The sequence below is a fragment of the Sitodiplosis mosellana genome, unplaced genomic scaffold (assembly GCF_009176505.1).
Source record: "Sitodiplosis mosellana isolate CC-2019 unplaced genomic scaffold, AAFC_SMos_1.0 Smas_scaffold_4, whole genome shotgun sequence".
Taxonomy (NCBI): domain Eukaryota; kingdom Metazoa; phylum Arthropoda; class Insecta; order Diptera; family Cecidomyiidae; genus Sitodiplosis; species Sitodiplosis mosellana.
This window is the reverse complement of record NW_022595247.1, coordinates 264,049-276,223: the sequence shown is the minus strand read 5'-3', so window position 1 is coordinate 276,223 and position 12,175 is coordinate 264,049. Positions and strand designations below refer to the sequence as shown.

General features: G+C 33.4%; 2 protein-coding genes across 3 annotated transcripts; both read right to left on the bottom strand.

The window, feature by feature from the left end:
- Nucleotides 1-1,203: 1,203 nt before the first annotated feature.
- Nucleotides 1,204-3,182, bottom strand: LOC129566631 (ras-like GTP-binding protein RhoL). Of its 2 annotated transcripts, none has more exons than XM_055442716.1 (4): nt 2,855-3,182; nt 2,281-2,632; nt 2,036-2,197; nt 1,204-1,832 (listed from the first exon to the last, which is right to left on the bottom strand). In XM_055442716.1, exons 2-4 carry the CDS (start codon nt 2,456-2,458, stop codon nt 1,627-1,629), a joined length of 546 nt encoding a protein of 181 aa, XP_055298691.1. In that variant the 5' UTR covers nt 2,459-2,632; nt 2,855-3,182; the 3' UTR covers nt 1,204-1,626. The 2 variants fall into 2 exon arrangements, with proteins under 2 accessions (XP_055298691.1, XP_055298693.1); XM_055442718.1 differs by having other exon boundaries at nt 3,049-3,164.
- A 769-nt stretch (nt 3,183-3,951) lies between these two features.
- On the bottom strand, nt 3,952-4,819 carry LOC129566620 (ras-like GTP-binding protein RhoL). Its single transcript, XM_055442704.1, has 3 exons — nt 4,633-4,819; nt 4,343-4,504; nt 3,952-4,139 (listed from the first exon to the last, which is right to left on the bottom strand). Exons 1-3 carry the CDS (start codon nt 4,817-4,819, stop codon nt 3,952-3,954), a joined length of 537 nt encoding a protein of 178 aa, XP_055298679.1.
- Between the last annotated feature and the right edge of the window lie 7,356 nt (nt 4,820-12,175).

Here is a 12,175-nt window from a genome sequence, read left to right as displayed (position 1 = left end):
GACGCTCGAATGACATTGCCTGCCAATTTTATTGATATTTGAAACCATACAATTTTCAGATCGTTATGAAGCCACACAAAATATCACCACAAATTCGGCCAAAATAGAATGAAAAAATGACCGAAAATATCTGTGAATAAAAACGGTATATTTGGCTACCAGTGCCCGTAATCGTCCGATTTTATGAAGTCTACAGAAAATATGTTCGTCATTTGGTATGATTTTTCAAAATAAAGAAAAACAGACACCAGATGTGGTTGACATTCAAAGTCCCATCTTATTCGTGAGGTTAAATTAAAGAAAAGGAAATTATTTGTGACATTCGTCTACCGAATAACGTACATTTCAATTAATCCGCAGTTATTTTTAACTTTGATCCACATAACTTGGCCGATTTTCTGAATGAACTACTTACAACGGAATGCAATGATTCATTAATTGGCTTCAATTGACTTGGTTCGGATGATTTTTAAAACTGATAATCAATTGCGTGCATCATTTGATAAATCTTTATGCACTCGTAGTTTTTCGTACGTAATCGACGCTATTCTTCAAATACTATTGATTTCATTTGAAATAATGGCCATTTTTTCGCTCCCCGTGTGGAAAAAAATGACTGACTGACTTTAGATTCAGTTGACTGTAGTTGATTGAATTTATATTTTTGTATGAAGAAAATCACTTTGTCCCAAAATAAGCAAATTATTTTGACTTGTAATTTTGAATGATTTCAGTTAACTTTGATAGACTTACACTACACGTTGCACTGAAATTTCAATCAAAGTAAGTCATTTTTGTCCGAAATTAGTTAACAGACTGGTCAGTTACAATATTCGCACACGGGTCGTAATCCATCATTTTATATATTGTATTCGCACCGGATTTTTGTATATTACTTCTCTTACAGTTCATTGAGTTTTTTTTTTCATTTTTCGTTCAACACTTGAGCATTGTTGTATGGTTCACTAGCGAATTATTACCCAGCATCCCAGTGGCATTCACAGTAGCAGTTGCAGCCATTTTTGCATTAAGCCAATATTTTTTATGGAACACCCAAGACTTGGGTCCCAATTGCTGAAGAACTTAACAAAAGATGCGAATTGAAACTGTTTTCTGACTGTTTAAATATTAAAAAAAAGACAGTATTCAAATGCAATACAGAATTGAAAATCAAACATTGGAAATCCTAGTTTAAGACGGATTTCGGCATTTTTATTTGTTATTCAAAAGCTCTTAAATCAAATACTCGCTCTAAATTGATTAAGAATATTCTTGTTCTGATGCAAAATACGAAAAAATAAATTGTATTAGAATAAGAAGTCAATGAATCACCATTAACATTATACTAAATTATTTAAACTGATACAGAGTTTATGATTAATTGGTGTTAAGAATCTTTCTCATTCGATTAATAATTGATAAAATGCTCGCAACCATTTAGTTAGTGAATATTACAGTGATAACCTTGTTTACTAACATATGTGAACTGCGTGTTTATGTGTTTTGAAACTTTATGCCCATAGTGCGCCGTTGAACTCGTAGATGGCATTGTACGACGTACAGTGTACGTTCTATTCACTCTGTATCAGTAAAAATAACATATCGCCCGTTTAAAATCTTAACAATTTAGATTATTGTGCATGGACACATCGTAACATTTGGCTTTTTTACAACGGCACGTACAGCTTCTAGGAATACAGCATCAATGTTTTTCTTCTCTATTGCCGAACACTCGATCAGGGCCTTTGCTTTGATTTTCTGCTTCAACTTCTTTGCTTCGTTCAAAGTCACGAATTTTTCTGAATTAGGATAGCGTAGATCGCTTTTTGTACCTGAAATATCGAGCATCGTGTTAATAGAGCGAATATTTCCACGAACAGTATTCACTAAACACTATCTCCCCATTATTCGGTTTTATGAACATTCAAGTTTGCTGTGAATTTAAGTTTAAACAACACTCATCTATGAATCATAATATGAATCATACTACATGATTTTTCGTGAATCAATTGAATAGTATTCAATGAATTCTCACCAACAAGGATGATTGGAACACTCGGTGAGCAATGCTGAATTTCTGGGTACCATTTTGAGAGCACATTGTTGAAGGATGCTCGGTTGGATATCGAATAACAAATAATGAAACAATCAGTATTTGGATAGCTTAGCGATCGCACTCGATCAAAGTCCTCTTGTCCTATATTCCAAAATGAGTAAACAAATTAATTTTTAACTTGAATTTAAATTCCGATTGCGAACGGCAACAAAATTCGTGCATACCGGCTGTGTCCCATAATGTGAGCGTATAGTCTTTGCCGTCAACGGAGAGGTTGCATGTGTGGTTTTCATACACCGTTGGCACATATTCCTCTGGAAACTCATTTTTGGTGTGTGTAATGAGCATACACGTTTTTCCAATCATACCATCGCCGATAGTTGTTATTTTCAGTGGCGGCATTTTATCGTGATTTTACTATCAGTGACGGTTGCTGCTTTTTATCTTTTGTCTACTTCCGTTACTTTCGCGTTTTATTTTCAACTCGTTCGTTCTAGAACTTGCCCTGGGTAATAAATTACGAAATGCACACACATAAAAAAATACCGGTCGGTTTTCAGGACGCAATTCACACCGCTGAAAAATGATAAATTTTAATTTTTTTTTACATTTTTCGAAAGAATTAAAGAACAAAATATCGAAAAGTCCAATGTTTGTATGTTATGTTTGAGAAAATTGATTCCAATTTTTATTTTCATCTGTCGAGATATGGCAGATGTAAAGGGATCGACTCTCCAACGATGTGATTATGGAGATATTTGAAAATTTAAGAAAATGAAATAAAATCAAATGACTCACAATTCTCAAAGTAAGTGAAAGACGTCAATGGAGCACATATCTCGATCAAATGTACTTCAAAATCGATGCAAATGCATGTTTTTGTTATTTGATAAAGAAATATTATAAGAGTCTTTAATGCTTTATGAAATCAATGTCGAATTTGATAAAAGTTCTTATTAAAATTAATTCAAGATGTTATTTCAATCACTAACATATCACCATCGAAAATACTTTGCCAAAATTAAGTTGAACGTAATTAATTTATGGAAAAAAATGAACACAGCAATTAAATTCACATTTTGTTTTAAAAAAATATCAAGAGAACAGAACTTTTCTTTCAAGTCAGTTCTCGTGTTGACAGCCAAAACAGAACTAATGATATTCACTCGAATAAATCTTTGCAGAAAGCATGTATGGAAATGGGAGATAAGAGTATCGAAATAAACAAGTTCAAATCGCACTGAAATTAATTTCTTGAATTGGATACCACCATTTTTATGTGTTGAAAAGAAGTTTTTTTCAGTCATTTTCTTGATATCAGTAATTCTGTGATATGATTTCCATTTATTTTGAATTCTGTTATCGGTTGAGTCATGCCTCTAACCAAAAGCAAGCAATAACACTGGAAAGAATCACACATGAAAATGTCGTTTTATAAAAATGAAAATGTCGTTTTGAATCATTAAAAAAAACTCATGTTTTGTTAATTGGTGATTAATTTTTTGAATTTGAACTTTGGCATGAACAGTCATTTTTTCATTATTATTGATATTGTACACTCTTCACTTGGCAGCTTAAGTAAGCTCATTTATAAATTTTGGCCATTTAAAAGAATTTGATGGAAATCTTTTTTTTAATCAGTAGTTGATATTTTATTTATTTCATTCATTAAACAAAAATTATGTCTCTAATAATTGGAAGAAACGAACGATAAAAAAACTCCTTTTTCTCTATTTTCGGACAGCAGTGAGTAAAACTTCGTCTTACATAGATACTATTCATAGATATTATGTATGAGTGCATGCAGCACAAATTGTATGATTTCGATATTTTGCTGGTTATCTTTGCATCGACCATTTATAAAATTGTGCATGAACAATCTTTCTTCTCTTCAATTACGGCATCATATTTGGCTTTTTTACTACGGCACGTACAGCTTCTAGGAATACAGCATCAATGTTTTTCTTCTCTATTGCCGAACACTCGATCAGGGCCTTTGCTTTGATTTTCCGCTTCAACTCCTTTGCTTCGTTCAAAGTCACGAATTTTTCTGAGATGGGATAGCGTTTATCACTTTTTGTACCTGAAATATCAAGCATCGTGTCAATAGAGCGAATATTTTCACGAACAGTAATCACTAAACACTATCTCCCCATTATTCGGTTTTATGAACATTCAAGTTTGCTGTGAATTTAAGTTTAAACAACACTCATCTTTGAATCATAATATGAATCATACTACATGATTTTTCGTGAATCAATTGAATAGTATTCAATGAATTCTCACCAACAAGGATGATCGGAACACTCGGTGAGCACTTCTGAATTTCTGGGTACCATTTTTCGAGCACATTTTCGAAGGATGCTCGGTTGGATATCGAATAACAAATAATGAAACAATCAGTATTTGGATAGAATAGCGGTCGCAAACGATCATAGTCCTCTTGCCCTAATGATATTTTGAATAAATAAAAAGTGAGAGCATTCGTTATAAAGTGGAAGCAAACTGAAGCCGCTCTTTGAGTTATTTTTCAGGCCACTCTACCACTATTATGAAAAAATACAATTGGTGCATACCGGCTGTGACACACAATGTGAGTTCAAACTTCTTGCCATCAATGGTTTGGTCGCAGATGTAATTTTCGAAAACTGTAGGTGGTACATCGAACGTAGGAAATTTATCATCAGCATATGTGATGAGTAAACACGTTTTTCCTACCATACCATCACCGATGGTTGTGATTTTTAGCTTTGAAGCCGCCATTTATGGTCTTTTACTTTTCCGTACACAACGTGTCAAGGGAAAGTATAGGAATTGGTCCCGAAAACTTTTTTCGCAAAATTGGTTTAGATCATTATAAAAACTCATGAAACGCGTAGAAAACCACTTTTTGAGACACTTTTCCGTTCGTGTGCCGTCGTCGTTGTCGTCGTCGTAGCTGTTTGTAAACACGATAACTCAAAAAATAATTGAGATAATCAAAATCTGGAAATGCCAAAAGTTTTGTATCCAAAAAACTTAGTTTGAGTTCGAAGATGAGCCATTTTCGATTTGATCCTGAGGACTTGCCCTAAGAAAAACCTCAAAAAATTGACACTTTTGTATGGGAGGTACCCGTAAATCGACTCCGATTGGCTTCAAACTCTCTGGGATTTCATTTTTTAGAAAAAAAATAAGATTCTGAAAGTTTGAAACCAATCGGAATCGGTTTACGGGTACCTCCCATACAAATTTTTTGAAATTTCGACTAAAATTACCGATTTTTGGACAATTTTGTATGGAAGGTACCCGTTAATCGATTCTGATTGGCTTCAAACATTTTGTGGTTTCATTTTTTGGAGAAAAAATAAGATTCTTAAAGTTTCATGTTGATCGTTTGCAGAAGTTTGATTTTTTGTCCTCAATTTTTGTCGACATTTCTTTGGAAAAAAATTAAGGGCCAAAAACCAAACTTCTGCAAATGCGATCAACATGAAACTTTCAGAATCTTTTTTTTTCTCCAAAAAATGAACCCTCAGAAAGTTCAAAGCCAATAAGAATTGGTTTACGGGTACCTCTCATACAAAATTGTTGAAGTTTTAGTTAAAGTGACCGATTTTTCACTTTATTTTCATTATTATATTTTCACTGCCTTTATTTCAAGAAAATTCACAAAAAATAACCAAAAGTACCTACGGACAACGAAGGCCAACGGTACGGAAAAGTTCGGGATTACCAATGTAATTCTTTTTATTGCTTTTATATTTACTTTCGCGATTTTTGTTTTCAAATTGAGCGTTTCCTCAGATTGTCTTCTGCAATGTATGGACACGACACGTACAACTATATAAATAAACACTTGAAATGCTACACCGCTCTAGCGTTCTCGATGAACAATAATATCATGTAAATAACAAATTTATTTGCGTTAATTTATACTTTACGACCAAAAGAAATGACCGAAAAAATAATTTTATCAAAGTGAATTCTCGTGTTGAAAGCAAAAGCAAAACTGGCAAACTACTCAATTTTAGAATGATGTAAAATTTGATGATAAAAGTGTTTCTTGGAATGTATATCACCCATTTTTTGTTTCTTAGTCACGAGAGTTTATGCAATTTTTTCTTCATTACAAAAATATTAAATAAACAAATAATGAAAAAAAATGTTTTAAATGTTTTGTTTATGTTTTTTTTAATTTATGCTACTGTTTCTTCTATTTAAATTTGGTGTGAACTGTTTCTTCGTGTGTTTTGAAAGTAAGACTTGACATCATAGTATGTTGAACTCATAGATGGCATTTCAGGTGGTTTCTATTCGACACCAGTTTTAATAATAACGGTATTAATCATTTTATTGTAGGAATGTAGTACAGGTTAGAGGATTATATCCTTCCTTTAAATATGTAATATTACTGGTATTATATTAGTCTTGTTCTTCTCATTAATAAACAGTATTTACTTACTCAATTCTCCTACATTAAGAAAATTCTGCAGATTTCAGAAAAACATTAATGGATATTTTTACAGAAATGTAATTTTTTTGGACAGATATTGAATCTGTGATTGAATGAAAGGAACTGAAATGTGAATTCAACAAAATATCTCTTTTTTAATGGAAGTGTTAGAAAATCGATGAGCATCTACTATAATGTAATTAGTTTTCTTTGATATCAAATTGAAATGACGTTGAACATGTCAAAGTTTAAAACGATTGAAAGTTGTAATTTTGAAGGGAACATGTCAGGTATTGCGACATTAAAATATGGTCATTTAATGTAGGAGAAGTGTTTAAAGATAAGTGAAACGATTTTTTTAAATGAATTTGAGAAAATTGAATCAATAACACCGCATAAGTTATATCATCCTCAAAAGCTAAAAGAAAATGAGTGCGATTAAAAGACTTAATGAAATTATTGGTTGAAATCATACATTCAATGAGGTTTTAATGTTTATAATAAAAATTCCTTTTGTATGAAAGAGAATCGGACAAAAGTCCATTTGGTATACTGTGGCATGGGACAGGAATGGAATGATAGGATACATTCCAAGCAAAAACTTCATAAAGAAATTTTTTATAAATAAATATTCCAAGAGATATATTTTTTCAGCTAAATGATTATCAAAATGGTCTGCGAACATATTAAATAGTTGAAGTCGAACCGTTTTGACCTTTAACGAAAGCGATAGCCATTAATTTGGATTGCATATGTTCATTCTAATTTAAACTCCAAACTTACGGCGTTGTAACAATCATTTGCACTTCTGATCAAATAGACCAAATCAACAATCAAACGATCAATCGTGCAGAAGATCATCATGGTTATTAGATCTAAAAAGATTGTGTTGTAGAAGATTAGAAATTTGATAGTCCTTAAAAATGTTAAATTTACCGTAATTAAGTTCCATGTATTTTCTTCTGAGCTATTGCTAACCGATATACAGAATAAACATAGAATATTGAAAACAAATTATGAATACAATCAAATTCGAATATAATGTTCACACGTCAAGAAAATTCATGGATCGATTCGTAGTAGTTGCGAATTCTTCTGCAACGATTGAGTTCAATGTTCCGCTTGTTTTGTGGCCGTTTTCTCTTAAACCGATTTGATTTCCCCATTTGCAGCAATTTTGTATTCAATTTTTGCAATTCGAATGCTATCACTTTCAAATGCAGGACATAGAAGAAAACATGTTGATCAAATGTATTTCGATTGATGAACATCATGAATAAACTAGAAAAACCGAAAAGCTTGGATGTTTTAACGCATACTACATGGGCTGAAAAGTCTTCGGCCTGACCTAGATGCGGCACCACAAACAAAAAATCCCAGGGTCTACCAAATAGTACCAACCTTAACTCGATTTCTGTTAAAATTTCATGACATTTTACCAATGCGTTCTCAAGTTATTGCCCTCGAAGTGACGCTACCTCTGTGTTTTTGTTTTAATACCATGGAAAAAAGTAAATATCGTGTTTTGATAAAACATTGCTTCCTGATGGGAAAAAATAGTATAATAAAATATATCACATTTCCAAAAAATAATAGAAACGATGTGGTAAAATAGTTCCATTGGATTGAACCGATTTGCGATGAGAATTCGTCATCGATTCGAGTGAAAATCTCCCAGAAAATGTTCAAATGTTTTCGATTGGAATATGCTTCGAAAAGTAAAATCCATTACAAAATGACGGAAACAAAATAATACGCGATGGAATTGAACGTATCGATAACATCCATACGAGATTGTATTTTAATAACAGTTGTATAGGAAACGATCGAGCACCACACGCATAAAGAGGCATGTCCAACGAAAATCAACGCATTCCATATTCTTCCACCGAATCTGGCCGAGGGTATGGAATGAAAACCACTCAGATAGAAAAAGATCAGAATATGTTTGATTCTTTTTGACAACATTTTCACGCTTTTTTCCACAATTTATTTTATGCCTTTGGCAGAAGGGAAGAAACTGAAATATTTTCAGTGAAACGTTCTGCTATAAACATCATTTTCGTTTTTATTGAAAAATTAATGCAATGTCATTTTATATTTCATATAAGGTTGAATTATAGTGTCATATGATGATTGAAAACACGAAAAAATTATATCATCGTGATACAAATGGGCATTTATCGCAAATTTAAATTTAGGTGTGAACAAATTAACTTTTATCTAGTACCTGAATTATAACAAAAAGTTTACACGGAGTTTGAAATACAATCTGAATGAATGTAGTAATGTATGAGTAATGTTTTTTTTAAATAAATCAATCTGCACTCATATGTCCTTATAAACCAACTGGTTTGACCTTTAAAATGCATTTGAAACACATGAAGGTTATTTTTCAAACAATTTCATCGAGTTAACATTACATAGAAGTTAAGTAGGTACAATTCAAAACATGAAAAGTGTCAATAAGCAGGATTTTCTAAGGCAACCACTACATACAAACGAACTAAAATACTTTAATAAAACACCGAATGATAACAATCAATTTAAGGTAAATAAAAAGTTTTTCTTTCATGCTATTTATCTGAATTTGGCGCTGTATTTCATATGAACGTTTCACGATAATCACTTTCCAGCATTCGAAATACGTAAAAATATCGGAAGCCATCTAGTGAAATGATACGAAAGCAAAAGACGAAATTTCTCAAAGTTCCAAAGCTTGACTTCCCGTTTTAGACATTTGACAATTTCTAATTCAAACTATCGTAATGAACGTATTTAAGATAAAACAGCTGTGTTTGATATGATTCCCAGCATGTTTTCTTCTTTGGCAAAAGTAACGAATGATTGTTTGTATACATGTAAAATAAAGTGATGGAATGCCAAACAATTGAATCGTCGAACAGAATATTTGATCAACAAATAGGAAATAATGTAGTCAGTATAAGGTGTCTGCCAGTTTTGAGTTCCATTTCAAATAACTGATTCGACAATAGTCGTTTTCGTTGAATTTCAACTGCAACAAAACCGGTGTTTTCATTTCAATCGTGTGAATACGTGCATCTGACGAAAGTTTTATTTTTAGAATTTACATAAATGCGAATAGTTTAAAATTGGCCATTCCAGTTGCGCACAACACGAAAAATAAAGCATACATAGAAAGAAGATGGGTACTTCTTGCACCTGTTCAGCATCACAATACAATGAAGTGACAAAAACGAACTGCTAATGGTCGGAAATAGCAATAACAAAGTTGTTATTGTCGTACGTATGTAAAATGGTGTGAAATCCGGTGTGGATATTTGTGAATCGTACGCGAGGAACCCAGTATCCAGTTGCTTAAGGTGAGCAATAAAATGTGAATAAATAAAATTGGATTCTGCATTTGGTTAGCCAAAAAAAATGTAGCCGGAAAAACCAGAAATAGTCAATGGCCGAACGGTTTCGCTTGATTGGATCTAACTACAAGTTGTGATTGTCGTGTGTATTTCGGCTGCAGACGCGATAATCTTCATTGATATACAACAATTAGTCGTCTAATGTGATTTTGTGCAAACAACAAAACGTCAACTAATCCATGCAACGCACGAAAAACCATCGCAAATAGACTCATGCATGCATATCACAGCGAAATGCAAATGTTGTCTCTGCAGGATGCGTCTGTGACGGCAGTGCAGCAGTGAGAGCTAGAAAAAAAATGGTGAAAAAAGTGGTCATTCAACGAGCAATGGTGGAAGATTAGTGTAGGCTGCGTTCAGCAGTGGGCAAAATGATGATTGTGCATTTGAAGGTTGAGTATTCGTTTTCCACTTGAATTTCCCTGGATTCGTATGGGCTGGATATTTTTTTTCTGCCACTGTGTTTTCATTGTTTTAAAACCAACGCATAAACATTCGATGAGCTTTATGCTAAACAGTTCATGCAACTGGGCTGGAAAATGGAGAACGACTGAAGCGTAGACGAAAAATGATTTTTTTTTCTTCATAAAACGGCATTTTGAACGTGGTTCGCATGCACGTTTTCCCAACGAGTTGAGAAACTGCAGTGCTATGAATCAAGCCCACTCCAGACACCTGAAATGAAGAACATTTATTTAAATTTCGGTTTGTTGTGTATTCGTTAGCTTGGTGCGGCACCGTATGTGTGTGTGTGTGTGTGTGTGTGAGCAGAAAAACACTTGTGCACTTTCCAAGGAAGCACACGAATCTGGTTGCCATAAAACGAAGACATCATGCTGATGAAGTGTGTATTCCTTCTATTTCATGCATATACTCAGTTTGGTGGTAGCACAACGCCGTTAAAATTCAATGGCTCGTACACATTATATCCCTTTAGAACCTAATAGAAGGTTTGCATGGCTCTGAACCGTGAACATGCCATCGTTGCGAAAATAAAGTGGCATACAAAGAAAAACACTTGCAAGTTGAAGTCAAGTTATTAAATGAGTAGTGGTGTTGGCGAGGAGTTTTGTTTTTTGTGTAGTTTTTGCATATTTTATTTTCACATCGGAATTTAGTTTTTCTTTCGTCAGCCCGCAATAAAAGTAGGCTAATGTACGAGGAAAACTGTCTTCTGCGTCGACAGAGCATATGTAAAACAACTGGTGAGACAAGCAATTCCATTGCCATTTCCACTTGCAACGCCAGTGTTATTGCTGCTTTGGTTCAAGAGTTACAGCGGTTCAAGCGGAAAATTTTAGCATTTCTACATTTGGCCTGCCGCAACGCAAAACCAAATGGAAACAAAATTCACGAAACCAGACTGTGTACCAAATAGTTTCTTATTTCGGTTGCCAGCCAACCGGAAATGCATTGAATCCAAAATAAATATAATTCGGTTTGCGTGTATGTTTGTGTGTATCCTTCATGCCGATCGAAAAATCAAAAATGTTAAAATGCACTAAACAAATTCCATTCCTAAATAAATGCATAAGACGCCGTAAATACCAAATTGAATTTTATGAAAACAAATACCCGACCAATTGTCGACTATTCTCCACGGTTCGCTTAGGAATTACAATCAGCAACTCTTTCAATGCGGTTTTTTTTCCTCGCTTGTCCTTTTTGGATTTCATTCGATAAACACGACTCGGTATCAGCCAAGACGTATTGTTTACATTTCAGTCTCCCACATTTTGCTTCGTTCTTTTTGTTGTTCAATGAGAAATGAGTGCGCTCGTGCGGGCGATAAAGAGCAAACAATTGTTCAGGAAACGAAAAATGGACGACGACGACGACAACGAATCAAGAATAAGACAAGTAGTTGTATTGAATCTTTTATGCGCTTTAACGTATACAAATGCATCGTATAAATCGAATTTTATTCTATCTGCTAAGATATGCTCGGAATTGTTCCAACATTTTTATTATTATTTATCTTTAGATTCCTACGTTCTGGTCATTTTTTTCTCGCAAAGAATAAGCATAATTGGATTGTTTACATTGAATGAAACAAAAGCAACAGCAACAAGAAGAAAAAAAATGAGCATAAACCTTGCTCATAGATCGTCTGGCTACTAGTGTGCATCTGTGAACTGTAAATATTTTTGTGCCATGGAAATGGGTGATAACAAAAGATAAATACAATTTTTTTTTGTTCCCAAACTCTGATCCCAAAGAAAACAGATTACGAAAGAATCAAATGTTCGGATACTTGGAAGACGAAATTTCATTTTTATGCTTAGT